This window comes from Sander lucioperca, chromosome 24 (assembly GCF_008315115.2).
Source record: "Sander lucioperca isolate FBNREF2018 chromosome 24, SLUC_FBN_1.2, whole genome shotgun sequence".
NCBI lineage: Eukaryota > Metazoa > Chordata > Actinopteri > Perciformes > Percidae > Sander > Sander lucioperca.
The window spans coordinates 13,952,113-13,968,186 of NC_050196.1; the positions used below are offsets into that span (position 1 = coordinate 13,952,113).

The window sequence follows — 16,074 nt, forward strand, 5'->3', positions numbered from 1 at the left end:
ACATGCACTCTGTTTCATATTAGGCTTTTTCCACAGAAATGTGCTGTGTTATCTTCATGAAAGGCTACTGAGAGGCTAAGTTGGGGGATTCCAACGGGTAAACTCTGGTGATGTCTATAAATTTACAGCATTGCCAAACATATCACAAACTCTGCATATCCAATAATTATGATAATTATGCAAATACAGTATGTCACTTTATTTAGAGTTGTATACTTAATCTTTTATCTTTGTTCTAATGGAGAGAAATTCTTCATGTCTCCCACAAAACGTACAGCGCTATAGCCCAATGATTTAAGAGTCTGTCATGGCATTTTTAGCCCAACTAACAACAGCAATTGGAATGTGCACAAGTCTGATAAGACAGTGTTGAGCCTGGAAGAATAGTGCACAAGCCTGATAAGACAGTGTTGGGTCTGGCAGATTAGAAGGCTTAAACAGAGGTGTGGTAGAAGGTCTGAAGGGAAACATAAAGCAAGAGAATGTATCTGATCTTCCACTAATGACGAGGAGGTGGAAAAGATGTGGTGTAGTATTGTACAAAATGAAATGCGGAACGTAAAAGGAAAATAAAGCTTTTGAATTATGTTACACTATTTATACAGACACTGTTGTTCCCAACCTTTTTTTGGGGTCATACAATCCCCACATCCCTGCCACATGATCTCAAGTGCTCCTTCATCAACTCTACTAGTTATGTGTTCATTTCAATAGATTTTAAAAAGAGGATGCTAAGTAACACTGCATAAAAGTGGATTTTTTTTACAAAAATCTTTAACAGGCACATGAATTGTCAATGTTTAGGTTCTGTCAAGTGTGCATTCATACTACTACCACATGAAGTGGCAAGAGCTAACCCTTTTTACCATCTACTTCTATACATTTAGCTTACTATTTCAACTGTTTACTTTTAGCTAATTATTTCAACTGTCTACCCGTGCATTCGGCCGTGTGTTACACATGTCGCCGGACAGAAATAGACTAGACTAATAGTCTGGCTTTGTTGTCACAAGCTTAAAAAATAACTGGTTATTTCCATTTCCATTATCCAGCATTTCACTTTCACTCCATTGTCCAGCTGCTAATTGTTCTTTCTGTAGGTCGACCAAGGACTGCTGACCCCTGAGGGAGCAGCAGAGGGGTGTCAGTCATCCAGGACAGTGAATCCCTCGGTCACCCGGGGCAACGCTACTTTTGGCAGCTAGCACAAGACTACAGTATAACCCCAAGAATCAACAGAGTCCCCCCCAGTTAAGATAGATACAAAGAGATTCTCCCAGCCACTCGTCTATGTTATGAAATACTCAGACTATTTTACGTGCTCCAAAAATTCAAAGTTCCTAAAACTTCCCCGTCGCTTTAGCAGTTTAAAACTTCCGTTTAAAAGAATATATTATATTAGTATTATAGTATTATATATACACTATATTTCTTTTTCTCAAAAAGGACCCCTTTTTCCTCACAACTCATTTTCAAATAAAATGTTTTGAGATATTCGCCTGTATGAAATGGACACACAACAACTGGTGGCCTGTATCTCAATTCTAACTTGAAATCTGAGCATACAAAGATAAATGTCCTGCCTGTGCCTCCTCCTGCTGTCTCTTCAGCTGCTCCAGCATGGCCTGGAACTCCTCCTCCTTCTGCTGGGCCTCCTCGATGGTCGCCTGGTTCTGCTCGTCATAAGCCATGGCCACCACGGCCAGGATCAGGTTGACCAGGTAGAAGGAGCCCAGGAAGATCACCAGCACGAAGAAGATCATGTAGGGTTTTCCTGCCGCGCGCAAAGTCTGATGGATCCAAGACAGACTTTATTTATTTATTTAGAGAATTTATTTAAAAAATCTACCTATGTATGAGAGTAAAAGAAGGCTGCCATAGATTAGTCTTTGAAGTAACACAATATACTGTATTGTGTCCAAATGTGGTCATCCCATTGTTTGGTGACTTGCTGCATTGTACTGCTGCAGTACAAAACAGAATAGCCTTACATAACAGGCCTGGTCTATAATTGCAGGATGACACACCCTTTTGAAAAAACTCTTCTCGAACTAACTGGGTATGTTTGCTTAGATATTTACTGTTTGAAGGCAAGTCTTTTATTATGAAATGAAATATTTAAAGGTATGTGTTACCAACGTTCTGTGAAGTTCACCGTCAACAACCTTTACAGATAAGATGGTAAAAACAGTAAATATACCCAAGGGACAAGCAAATTCTGTAATTCTATAATGGTCAGAAATGAATTCTACCAACCTGCTGGTAGAGGTTTTCCCAGAAGTCCTGGGTCATGAGTCGGAAGAGGGAGAGGAACGCCCAGCTGAAGGAGTCAAAGCTGGTGTAGTCGTAGTCTGGATTACGACCAGCTTTGATGCATACGAAGCCCTCCGGACAGAGCCTGTCAGGACACAGGTGTTATGAATAACACTTTGCATTAGAGGTGGCATGTTGAGTGTTTTAACATATTACCATAAAACTCATATCCAAATGTAGCTCTTGGTTTTTGCACAGATGGGGGCAAAATAACTCTATGACTGAGTTACAATGCTCTGAGGGCAACATGGTTTACATGAAATCTTAAATGTTTTCAAATACATAGCACTGACTAGAATTACCGCCTTACGGTTGCATGCCCCTGACAACCAGTCAAGGAGCACATCCATGTCTGTCCAGACATATAATATATGTAATGAAGACTTTGGAGCAGTTTAATAAAAGGTATATTTTGGTATAAAAAGGTGTATTTTTTGGCCAAACATCAATGCTTCACACACATCTTCAACCGGCAGCACAGAAGATCTATACAATCGCCACAGTTACAAGATCAGTGTCACCAATTTAGTATCCAACCAAATGTGAACTTTTGCACATCCTCTAATCAACGATTTTGCACATCCTGCACTAAACCGTACAGCCTTCCTTCTTTCCCTTTCTAAGACAGTTATGTCCATATCTGTTATTTTGTCTTTTAACTTTTTAATTGTAAGATATCTATTCTATATTTATGTTCTTGTCTGTGGCAGTACTTTGCCTTATTGTTTATTCCCTTTAATATGTTAATGTATGAACAGACTACACCAAGGCAAATCCATTTCAAGTGAAAACTTACTTTGGTAAAAAATATGATTCTGATTTCAGTCACAAGTCTTGGAACTGCACCACCTAAAGTGACTCTTTGATTAATGGTTTAATTATCAACTGAAATGAGTAAGGAAGTAAGTAAGCAGAAAGGAAGGAGTTTCAACATTTGCCAAAACACATTAAATGAAATGCACTCATAGTTAACCAGCAGTTTAGATTCTTGCAAGGCCTCAGAGCGGTGGCAAGTGTCGACACTAATTGTGTACGCTCAGCTTTGTGGTGCATCTAATTGGCCATATAAATAAAACATGTCAAGCCTTACCCGGCGCCACTGCCATTCCCACAGAGCAGAGCATCCCTACGGCCAGGGAGGTAATAGTAATTTCCTAGAGGAGAGGGGAGACAGAGGGACAGTCAGAGCAACTTCACAGGAGTGAGGCTGCGGATATGAGGAAACAGAAAAGATTGATGAGGGAACAGGAAGACAATATGCACCCTGTGGGGTTCTCTTCACTTTTTGTGTGTGGTGTAATATTGTACATTGGCTGGGAGCAGGGGTGTCGGACTGGGGGTGGAAAGGGGACTGAGTACCCAGGGTCATCATGTGAGGAGGGCCCAGAATTGTGTGCTACACCCCTGGCTGGGAGACTGAGAGGGAACATGGTGATTTGTCTGTTTAACACCCAACCACATTAGTCATCCTTTTGGTGTGCTTTTTTGTGTAAGCACGTGACTTTTGATTCAGTCACGGCCAGTCTGTCCTCATTTACCCAGCAACTGTCACAAAATTACAATCATATCAGACTTTTTTGGGAAATAAAATATCATTGATGCAATAAAGATGCCAGACTATACGACCAATGCAATTGTAATCAGCTCTGCCTGTCTCTTCTTCTTCTCCTCTTGCTCTGGCATCAGCTTGTCATGTAGCTGGTGCACATCTCCTCGATATCCTGCTGACGGTCAGTGACTCACCCTCCTCCGGCACTTCAGGCGGCTCATGCCACACAGATGGGCCATGGGAGAATGATGAAGGGTAGTGAGGGGGTGAAAGTAGAGGGTTTTATTGTTGTGGCGATTATCCGCCACATTTGCCGCAGTCTCCCACCAGCCCTTGTTAGAGAGCGCAACCCCTGCTCCCAGCCATGGCTGTCACTCCTTATCACGGCAGCGGGCCAGTGTGCCTGACCTCCCCTAGACAAACCACCGCAATGACCCATCTCTGCATATGAAGTAGCCAGTATCTGACTCGGCCCGTCTGGGGCGGACGCTAACTTGACCCCGGTTAACCAGTGTGCGCCTGGGAGACATGCAACAGCACTTTCATGCCGCCTCACTCTGCTTACTCTCATCGCTGATGTACTCCGTCCAGTTGAAGGAGCTCTCCGTGGCGTTCTGCACAAACGCAGTGTTGATATCCAGCAGGGTGTTGTTGCTGAAAAACATCGTGGTGTCGGCAGTGATGTTGCTGCTGTTGGTGGCGTTGTAGATGGGCTCACGCACGCACTTCTGCCTCAGGTTGCCCATGAAGAGCTGCAGCCCGATGAGGGCGAAGACGCTGAGGCAGAACACGGTGAGGATCATGACGTCTGAGAGCTTTTTTACAGACTGGATCAGTGCGCCAACGATGGTCTTCAAGCCTAAGCGGGAGAGAGGGCAAGGGGTGGCGGGAGGGGGGGACATCGCAGAATGATTACTGACTGCTAATTACAGCCACACGCTTTTATAGAAAAGCTGCTGCTAATAAGAGCTCACGGCAGCAAGCAGCCTGTGGGGATCTGCAGTGGAGGTTCCTGTATGAACTGTTGGCAATCATACAGGAACCAGGCTGAAACAGATCGCTGCTTATCATAGATAAAGCACTAGAGAAAGTTAGGTTTCTCATGTCCATTATGGTGCTATGGTATAAGGCTCTAGGAAAGTGATTGTTAATAAATAACATGTTATAATAATCTATACATCTGTGCTGTTGTTTTCTGTTAGAAAGCCACTAAAAAAGTTATACTGAGCTCTTTTTTAGTACAGTCGCAAAGACCAGCGCACAGTACTAAGTAAGTAGTAAGTAATGTGCAAAAGGTCAATGACGACATATCCAGCACGTTGTTTTATCTATATAGGCACAGCACTATGCACAAGAGGGTTGGGTGAAGTGGTAATTTAGCTGTCTTTGTACTTGTACACTGCACAATGACAATAAAGTTGAATCTAATTAAAAATATATTTGGAGGGTGGTTGTCACATTACTGGTCTCATACCTTAAAGGCTCCAGTGCATAACTCTAAAACTTTCAATTTTTCATTTTTTTGTACATATTGAACAAATGAGATACAGTGTGTTAAAAGTGAGCTTTAGAGGTGATAGAAGATGTATTTTTTTTCTTCTTTTACTTTTGGACAGGGCCAGACTAGCTGTTTCCAGTCTCTATGCGAAGCTAAGCTAATGACCTGCTGGCTGTAGCTTCATGATTGGCATGCAGACATGAGAGTGCTATCAATCTTCTTATCTAACTCCCATCAATAAAGCCAGTTGGCCTATTTCCCAAAATGTAAAACCCGACCTGGTGTTTGGATGTCTATTCTCAACACTTAAGACCCATTTTCACTAAAACACCACTCTCAATCTTACACCTCTTCTCCCACCTTTGCGGCATGTGCACTCTGCTCTGCATATAAATATCAAAGTGACAAGCGAAATGCATTTAAGATAAGTAAAATACCAACATGTGCTAGCACCGCTTGTACTAGGCTTTGCACTACAACACAAATAGAGCCCAAAAATGTTTAAAGGGGGTCCAAATGTAGTCGTGATAGCTAGAATATGTAATGCATGTTGTGGATTTATTAGAATTATTGAATTAGATGATCTTCCTTATACAAAGAGCCAATGACATGTTTTCCTGGATGGTTTGCATATGACCTTTTTTTTAGTTTGTGATGTGAATAGGGTTAGTGTTTGAATGCCATTACCCACTCACCATATCACAATTTCTCCCAAAACACACAACATTGAACAAGACATGCACAGGAAAACAAGGTAAGGAGGAATCCTACACACGCAAGTCCTTGCCACCAGAAAATCGGCTTTTGCAATGTCTCATGCAAAAAGGAAAAAAAAACAAATAGTACACAAAGTCGACTTGTAAGTCTCCCAAGGCAAGAATAGATTTCAACCAAAACAAATTCTGCCTTAAAGGATGTATCTAAAAGCTAAGAATCCTGTCAATCTGTGCAGATTGGAGCAGATTCCAGCTTTTACTGGCCTTGGGACGAAGGCAGCATGAGGGATGGCGACGGGCGTCATTAGGCTTAGCTACAGTGAGATGAGCTGCGAAGGGGGGGAAGGCAGGGGTGCTTGGATGTTAGCGAAACGCCAGTTAGCCATTAGCATTTCATTAACCCTATGGGCCTTGATAGCTCTCTCACCTGGGATGACTGAAATAGTTTTCAAGGCTCGCAGAACCCTGAAGGTTCGCAGTGCTGAGACATTGCCCAGGTCCACAAACTCTGTGACATATCTGTAAGGGAAGGGATGGGAAGGGAGGGAGGGAGTTGGGTAGAGGGGTATTTTTGGAAAAAGTGTGGGACACACACGCACACACGCCCAGGCACACACAAATCAGGCAACCACACACATGTCGTGACAAGACAAAAGAAGGGTCATGGGGAGGGGAGGGCAGAGGAGGGAACGGCAAACAGTCACACACAGAGGACAAATGGCAGGAGTGCTGGCAGCAGGCGGGGACAGCCTTACCTGGTATTACTGAGATAGTTTTCAAAGCTCGCAATACTCTGAACGTGCGCAGAGCTGAAACATTGCCTAGGTTTACAAACTCTGTTATATACCTGCAGGATCAAATGCACAGTTACTACACAGCAATACACAGGCAGACACCCATTACACACCTTCTGAGAAAACTAACCACCTCTCATAACATTAGGAATTACAGGAATCTCTCCAAGAAGAGTGCAGTCTTATTATATTATGCAACAAGTGAGTAACAAATACTATGATCACAAAAAATGAACTAACATTCAGAGTGTAACCTAATGCCGAAGGCTTTATTCTGTAGTTTTTCAAGACAAGTAGCTGAAGCCATTGAGGCGTTGGACAAAATATAAACCAGGATAATCCATGCTTTGGAGGCTCACATCCATCGTAACAGAGTAGAGTTGAGATTTCTGGCCATGATTTCAAAACGTACACAATTAAGCTGCAGATTTTATTACTCTCTCTCATACTCTTCATTCTCTCTGTTCTCCTCACATTCACAGTGGGTGAGCTGCTATGCTGATTAGCGTTAAAAGCATTTGGCCTCTTAATCTACGCCAGATCATGTTAAATTGATCCTAATTATGCTTGTCAGAATACTTACGCCATGAGGATAACACTGAAATCCAGCCAGTTCCACGGGTCCCGCAGGAAAGTGAACTTCCCCACACAGAAGCCCCTAGCCAGGATCTTTATAAGGGACTCGAAGGTGTAAATCCCTGTGAATGTGTACCTGATAAACAAGTGAGGAAGAGAGGAAGTGTGGGGAAAGAGGAGGAAAAGTCACGCAGGGAGAAATAATGATGTTGGTTAGCGGCTCCATCGCTCAGAGGTAAGGTGACAGACTCACTGTATGCAGGGAAGTACTGGATCTTTACATTACATCTATCACTGCATCCTCAAATCTCAGTCAACCATTTTCTTGATAGGATCCTTGATTATTACATTATCTCCAATATTTGCTTTCATGATTTGGGGGATTCAGGCAGGAAATATGTTGTGGATCAGGTTCAAATGGAAAATGAATGCATACTGCAATGTAAAATAAGCGAAGAGAAAATGCGGACTTACTCTACATTCTTGGCCCATTCCGGGGGCTGACTGAGGGTCATGAAAGCACAGTTGGTCAGGATGGTGAACATGATCAACATGCTGAACATCGTACAGACAAAGTCAAGGAACACAATATAGCATTTGCGTTTTCAAACATTAATCACTGTACTCATGCATGCTGTGTGTGATACAATACAACCAAACCTGACAGCTAAACAGTCATTCATACATGATCTAAAATGTCTTCCACCTCTCAGCAGCGGTAAAGCCTGATATAACGTCGGCATATAAAGTCTAAGCCAATCATGACATTTAGTCTTCGTCATCAATTAAATCCCTCTTTTGTCTGGTAAACCCTTTAATCCAAATCAAGCTTTGTCCACAGAAAACTTTGAAAGGATATGAGTGCACTAAAACTCTAATAGCTACCCTCCTTAGAGGGTTGAAGGGGCTTAAGATGTACAAGGCAGGAGTGGCATTGAAACGGAAGATTGCCTTCCCGCGATTCAATACTATGAAGGTCTGAAAGAGAGACAGAACAAAATTGGTTAAAATCTGTACCATGCAAAACTTTGTCTTGTCCCTGCTCACCTTATTTGTTATATGTGAGATATGCAGCACCCAGGGGAGGCAAAACCACACTGAAATGACATTTCATGAATTGAATGAAATGCATGTGTTGGAGTATGTGTGTCTTACAGTGTCTGCTCATCATGCCATGTGTGATTGGTCATAAGAGGAGAAAGGACTAAGCTGTCCACCTCAGGCAGGACATGTTGGCACTGCAGATCAACTGGCACAGCAGCTCATATTAGCATTTAGCACCTCTGCTGGCCCATGCTTTAAAGGCTCTGCCTTGGCTGAGCACATTACCGTTGAAATGGGTTTTGCATCTCACCTATTGAAATACCAAATTATAATGTCGCCAATTTGTTGAATTTAATGGAGTAAAAAAAATAGGCATTTCACTATAAAGTTGTTAAAAAAATAGGACTGGACACGCTCAAGTCATGTAGATACTTAGAAATCTTTGAAGGCTGGTTGCTGGATCCTAAAAGTGAATAACCATAAATAGAGCTACTAGGACAGCGCTCCAATTTGATTGAGTTTATTGCCACACAAGGGACATTTTGGGCAGCGCCCTTCCTCAGCGTGTGCACAGGCAATTCCAAAAAACACTCCACACACAGGTGGGTTTAATTATACAACCACTACTGCACAGGTGGAGTCAATCATCCACAACTAACACAAATATAAATAAGCAAAATAATGTAGCTATCTGAAACTGAAGAAAACTAAAATCTTCAAGAAAACTAAAACCAAACTACAACTATATAATCGGGCCAAAAAAAAACAACCAGAAAAAAATAAAATAAAAGAATACAATAATGTAAACTTAAACATGAACACAAATTATTTGTTTTGTTTTTTACAAAAATAGAACAGACTTAACAATGGCACTCCTGGGGTCCGTTTCAGGAAGGAGGTTTAACAAACTCTGAGTCTAACCCTGATGTCTGAGTTGATTTACCCTGAGATGGAAACTCAGAGTTTTCGGTTTCAGAACAGCTGATATGAGTTGGTTCAATCAACTCAGAGTATGTTCACGCGCGTGCGCCACCACAATAAAAAGGCAGCATGAATGGAGCCATGATACTACGATTTACCATGGTAACAACCACAAACAAACGGGTCGGCAGAAATACTCACGCGCACAAACAACGAGTTTGAACATGTATTTTGTTAAAAAAGCAAGACAGCGGCTGCTGCTGCAACAGAGAGAGAATTGGTGTGGGAGAAAATTGCTGCTCGAGTCAATGCATATATATATATATTTTTTTTATATATAATTTCATTTGGGTGCAATCCTGCGGGCAAAAAAGTAAGCTACTATATCCCATTCTGAGGCTGCAGCACCATGATCATTAACAGAACTATAATTTATAATCATGTATTTCTTTTTAATGGCTCTCACTGGTTTGTGTCCAGGGAACAACTACAAAAAACGTTTAAAAAACGTTTCAGAGCGAGTCACACTTTTCTGACGGCTACAGTGGCTTTACTATTACAGTATGATCCGCATCACCAATAAAGAAAACTGCCGTTTGCAAAAAACGTAATGCGACACAAAGAATCTGCTGGGATGTTAAAGCATGTCCACGATGGTGGATGTTAGTGATATGAGGACGGATAAGGTATCTACATATCTGATGGACCTTGAAAAAATGTGGAAATGAAAATACATTTAGTCGGGACTCAATATCATCTCCCGACGTAAACTCTCTGTGAAGTAATACAGCTTTTTCATCAACGGGATCGTCGACAAAAGGACATGACATGTTTGAAAAAAAACTTTTATAATCTGTTTTTATTCATGCAGATAACAAACTGCATTAAAATGCGCCTGATACAGACTGAATAAATCAAAGAGGAAATGAGAGAGAAGAAACCCCGAGTTTCTTGAAGAAAACCTGCTCCCGACCAGGTTAGGTTCACAGACTCAGTTACCATAGTAACTGACTCTGAGGTTAAGTTACCTCTCTTTTCTGAAACAGAAAACCCAGAGTTTCCCTCATCTCAGGGTTAACAAACTCAGAGTTTTCACTAAACCTGCTTTCTGAAACGGACCCCAAGAGATGGCTCTATGCCTACAATGACTTCCAATCAGACACTAAAGCAGTGCAGAGATTAAACATCCTTGCTTTTTCTACACTACTCCTACTATTGATTTTTGTCTGTATATGTAGCTACATACATCCAAGGCGCTAACCCTGATCTGATTGGTTGTGACTCCTTTGGGATTGATGTGCTAGTTGTGGATGATTGACTCCACCTGTGCAGTAGTGGTTGTATAATTAAACCCAGCTGTGTGTGTGTGTGTGTGTGTGTGTGTGTGTGTGTGTGTGTGTGTGTGTGTGTCTGTGTGTGTGGAGTATTGTTTGGAATTGCCTGTGCACACGCTGAGGAAGGGCGCTGCCCGGAACGTCCTTTGTGTGGCAATAAACTCCATCAAATTGGAGTGCTGTCCTAGTAACTTTATTTACTATGAAGTTGTTTTGCAATAGTCAATGTCAATATTCAGATAATTTAGTTAAATAGAAGTAGCAGTCACTATTATTCAAAGCTAAATCAATATACATAAATAATTTAACCCTTAGAGAACGGACCTCCAGCCGGTGGCCACTAGAGGTCCGCGGGAGATCGTTGTTAAAATGATCCTGTTTAAATCAATCTAAAATAAAGACCATAACAGCTAGAGTGTTCAGTTTTTTTTGCAGCAGAAAAGCTAAGGCTTCTGTCTTCATCATCATTTCGTTGTACGCTCGTGATGACGTCATCACGTTACGTGATGTCCGGTGAAAAACCGCAGGCGGACCATTTCTATCGCAGATGAAACTATCAAAACGCCTTTACACTCTGCTCATAATAATACGCATATCTTAAAACAAACCAAAAATGTACAGAGTTCAAATAACTTCTCAAGGGATATGAAGCATTTTAAAATACTCCAGGAGATGACATCATAGTGAGAAAAAATACCAACATAGGCGCAGGAGGACCGTTTCTATTGCAGCGTTCAGAGGGTTAAAGCACAGTCAAGAACATGCATTAAATGTATCCAATCACATTAGTTATATTATTAATATTTCCCTTTCATAAGGAGGACTTGAATTATTTCAGTAACTCTGAAACGGACCTTCTGATTGCTGTAGTAGGTGTCCAAGTCCTCCAGAGGGGTGGACACCAGATGGGGGGGGGTGTCCCCATAGATGAAGGGGAGAGATTTCCCCGCCTCCAGGTCACTGTTTGGTCTGGGCCCATTTTCATCGTCGTTGTCGTTGCGGCGTTCCACTCGTGGTCTCCGGGCCTCCTCCTCGGCGATGCACCTCTCGATGGCGGCCAGCGACTCAGGCACGAAGGGGCGGAAGCTGTCAGGTCCGGGCGGTACAAGCAGCTGTGCCATCTTGTCATCCTGCTCCTTCAGAGGGCAGCGAGGGGCTCAGCTGGGACAGGGAGCTGCAACAAGAAGGGAATGCGGGGGGAAAAATGGGTCAGCAGTCACGGTCCGGCTTCAGGGTTTTTCCTGCATAGAGAAAGTTTTGGCACCCCCTCAAAGAGGTTTTAGCAAGCGCAAAGGAAAATCATGAGCACCAAAGCAGCCAGCCTCCCTCTCATCCACAGCTGATATATTTTACACATGTGGCTGCTGCTGGTAAGCCAGCTAAGCTATAGCATATTAATTAAACAAACTGGACTTTGAGGTCAAGTGCAATCAAATCCCAGATGCGAAAGCCTCCTTACTGCATTATATTCCATATTTTTACATTTTGAATGGTTACCTGCCAACATAATTTTGTGTTTTCGTTGACATAAATTAGACATAAAAAGAGAATGCAGGAAATGAAGTCGCTCAAAATGTCCTGGGGGAAGACCCCCAGACCCCCCACTTCATATGTGTCCCCCCAAAGGCCCATTCTGAGACAGGAAAAACCATGATAGTTGGTACATTCACTTATGGACTGTATTTTCCTCATTCATGCTGTAAGTTGGAATATCTCCCTGCTCATTTGTACAACATGAACCAAAATCAAAATTGTTACTATCAGTCACATTGGTATATATTGATGTGTCTTTCCAATATTTCATATTATTATTATACAAATTAAGTTTAATATTTTGATTGTGTTATACAAAAAGAGCTAGGACGCACGGTTACCTGTATAGGAAATATCTTCAGAAGAGGAAATACAGTCAGAACTAAAGAAACTGGTTAAACTTTTCTTTTTTTTAAATCCTGTATATTGTTTTCATCTAGATCATTAGTAGAGTATTTCAGTATCCTGGAAATACCTTCAGAACAGCGGTACAGTAAATGTAACAATAACTGGGTATTTATTTTTCCGTAAAAAAAAAAAAAGATGCTTTGCTCTGTGACTGCAGGAATGTAATGGTAACACGTGAGACACAAACTGGGGCAAAATGTAGCCAGCAATGTTAAATATTCCCTGTCTGGAAAAGGCTTTAGATTGGGGAGACTTATTCTTACATATTTCATCAATTTTTTTTTTTTTTTTTGGGTGACTTTTGTGTTAATGGAGAACATCTTACAGTTTGAGGAATTGCAGGCTTGAACCCAAATGCAGAAGATAAGAAGAGGAGGTAGCAGGGAGAGTTTCAATGACAAAATGAGGAAAATAATCTTACAGTCCAGAAAAGCAGGCAGTAAATTCGAACAGGTACAGGTAAAAATGGAACAGGTACACTAGGAAACTGAGTCCTAGAAACTGACAGAACTTCCAGACACAAGGTACGACAAACTGACAAACAAAGGGGAGCACACAGACTAAATACACAGGGCGGGTTTGTAACGGGACACAGGTGACATTAGAGCTGATGAACAGGTGAAACACATCAGGGGCTGGGTAGGCAATCACAAAGGTGGGAAAACACACAAAAGGCAGAAAGTCAAACAAGACATGACACATGGGAAGGGACGCTACAAAATAAAACAGGAAACTAAACTAAACCCAGGATCCTGACAGAACATTTACAGAAAGAGCCACAATGCTTGTGCGATATTTGGTGAGAGGAAGTGATGTCGTTCCTGCTGGAGAACAAAGTGGGATAGAAAGGAAGAAGAGTGTTTTCTGTTGTCTTACAGGCTGCATCAGTGATGGACCTGTGCTATGTTGAAAGTGTTACACAATTATTACTAGGTGTGACCTGGTAATATTGCCATTGTGACTTTTACATAAAAGTGACTCAGGCACTAAGTCATGCATAAGACCAATATTTTAAATGTCCTTCACATTTACATAAAGAGGCAAATGTCTGAAAGCGGCTAAAAAGAAAATATGATCTGAGATGTATAAATGGCCTTCATTTTTAAACGTTGACTACAGGGCTGTAACTGTTTGTGTATTTGTGGCGAACCGTCATGGTACGAGGGTCATGATCTGATGCATACAGACGCAAGCCGAATACCTGGTACAGTATGTAGACCGATGCTCGTAATGCAGGGCGGTGTGTCTGCGTTGCCCCCTCCGTTGTACGGTGTGTGAGAGGGAACACATCAAACAACGCAAATTCCACTGCATCGCCAGGATGTGCCAGTCACTTTGACGAGGAAAATAAAGCAACCAAACCCTAAATCCTTATCTCTGCTGCTTTTAAGGATTTTTTTTTATTTTTTTTCAATTTAAAGGAATAAGAGATGGTTTTCAATTTTAAGGTCTATTGTGACCTGTTGCCTTTGGGGAAAGTGTTTGTACAGTGTTCGTACAATGTAATACAGATATGTTTGTAATGTGTCTTGATTTTATTAAAAACAGTTTACCAATGTTGCCAGTGGGTAAAGGTTTTTGTCAGTCTAGGATACTTGCACTACCGTCCTAATGCATGCAACCCTGACTGCTAAACCGGGGTATGAACCAAACTGTGACTTCTGTGGACCGTTACACCCCTAGTTAACTATCTGCTTAATTTATAATGATGGAATTCCTTTCTATCTGTGACTTACGACAGCATACAGATACTAAAGTTACAATCTCAAAGATCTCTTTGGCGGCACCTCTGGCGATAAGCGGTAATTGAGAGACCGAAAAAAAACAGTACACCGCTTGGAGCGTTTCACACACAAGCGAGTTGAAACGCAAGTCTGTTGCGTTAGTTCCGCCTACCATCGCTGGAGGACCAACGACTAAGAAGCAGATTTAAAATGTTGCCGTGTGTCACGCAGCAAAATCAAAGCAGTGACAGCTCAGAGGTAGGGGGGAGGATTTAGAGAGCCAGTGAATAAGGAGTCTGACGTTGGCGACACGCCTTCAGCCGATTCACAGCATGAGAAAAGCCAAGCATTAAACTCTTTCAAAGGAACATCATTATTTTCCCCTAAATCTACTCATTAATGTGTTTTGCTTTCTGGGGAAATGGTTGCTGTAAAGAAAGAAGCAGAAATGTTTTCTTTTGGCCTAATGAATTGATGGATGGCCTCAAATAATAAGAAAAAAACAATAGCTTTTTACAATAGCTTCTTGTAGTTGACAGTAAGTATTGATTTTTTTTTCTGCACTAACACTAGATTCCCCCTTTAAACCATTTCCCACCCTTCACAACCAGAAGCCCATTATGGTCCCACAGGAAATAGTGGGAAGGCACACAAACAATATGTTCCCAAAAAACCCTGCTGAGCCATTATCAGTCTCAAAGGTGGGTCTTGTTTCTCGTGGGACACTGTACTGGCCCAGAAAACAGGAACCTCACCTCTGCCAGAATCTCAAAAGTGGTGTCTACTCGAGTCCTCAGCTTTTCTTATTTGTTACAAATGGAAATCAAGGAACAGAGACCACCCTACAACCTATTTTTCTTTCCATTTTAAAAAGCAGCGGTAGAGCAAGAGACAATTTTAGGCTATTTTGACATTTAGCCCACGCCTGAGTAGCAAGCAACTCAAGGGAAAGTCTGGAACACAGTGTCGCACAGCAAACAAATAGATGCTTAGCCCTAATCTAACTATTGGGTTTACAGACTTTATGTCACATCTAACAATGGCACCATACCTAAACTAATTCACAAACTGTCATTTTACACATCTCTGAAACCAAACTTCTTTTCCAGATGAAAAACTGAATATTGAATGGACAGACAACTGTACAACTGTACTTGGACAACTGTCATTCCCACTGGAAAATCGAAACACTATCTCAAACCTGTTGTCCTAAAAACAACCATGTATTTTATGCCATAACGCACATGCTAAAAGATTTCATTTAAACTATTTCTCGATGAGAGAGCAAAATTGGAAGAAAACACGATAGATAAGTGATATGGCTCATAAACTCATAAAGTCCATCATAGCATCCTGAAGTGGAGGCTCATTTGAAAGCCAGTAGCCGGCAAATATTGTGTTTCTAAGAATTCATCAGGCATAAAACTGTGAATTGTAACTTCTCCCATAGGGGCATCTCATAAAACACATCTGCTTGTGCCCCAGGACCCAGTGTTATGATGTGTGGCCTGACAGCTTGTCTAGCTGCTGGGTGGTGGTGGTGGGGGGTGAGTCCTGATGGACACCCGTAGGCCCAACATCCACACCCAGCTCTGAGCTCAGCTACCAGCGCGGTCATCCCTGGAGTCAAATATAACATGACGGTCTGAAAACATGTAGGAGCA

The 16,074-nt window shown here is 41.8% G+C and overlaps 1 protein-coding gene across 6 annotated transcripts in view; it reads right to left on the bottom strand.

Annotated features, from left to right (window-relative positions):
- Window positions 1-16,074, bottom strand: part of scn1lab (sodium channel, voltage-gated, type I like, alpha b) — a 39,797-nt gene that overhangs the window by 20,827 nt on the left and 2,896 nt on the right. For 2 of the 6 annotated variants that reach the window (XM_031291621.2, XM_031291618.2), the window contains exons 1-10: window positions 13,012-13,254; window positions 11,600-11,919; window positions 8,306-8,424; window positions 7,921-8,010; window positions 7,454-7,582; window positions 6,504-6,595; window positions 4,428-4,721; window positions 3,404-3,467; window positions 2,257-2,398; window positions 1,584-1,790 (exon numbers count right to left, since the gene is read on the bottom strand). In XM_031291621.2, coding sequence (XP_031147481.1) covers window positions 1,584-1,790; window positions 2,257-2,398; window positions 3,404-3,467; window positions 4,428-4,721; window positions 6,504-6,595; window positions 7,454-7,582; window positions 7,921-8,010; window positions 8,306-8,424; window positions 11,600-11,866 — 1,404 coding nt within the window. In that variant the 5' untranslated portion in view covers window positions 11,867-11,919; window positions 13,012-13,254. The other 4 variants (XM_031291619.2, XM_031291620.2, XM_031291623.2 and 1 more) reach the window with 4 other exon arrangements.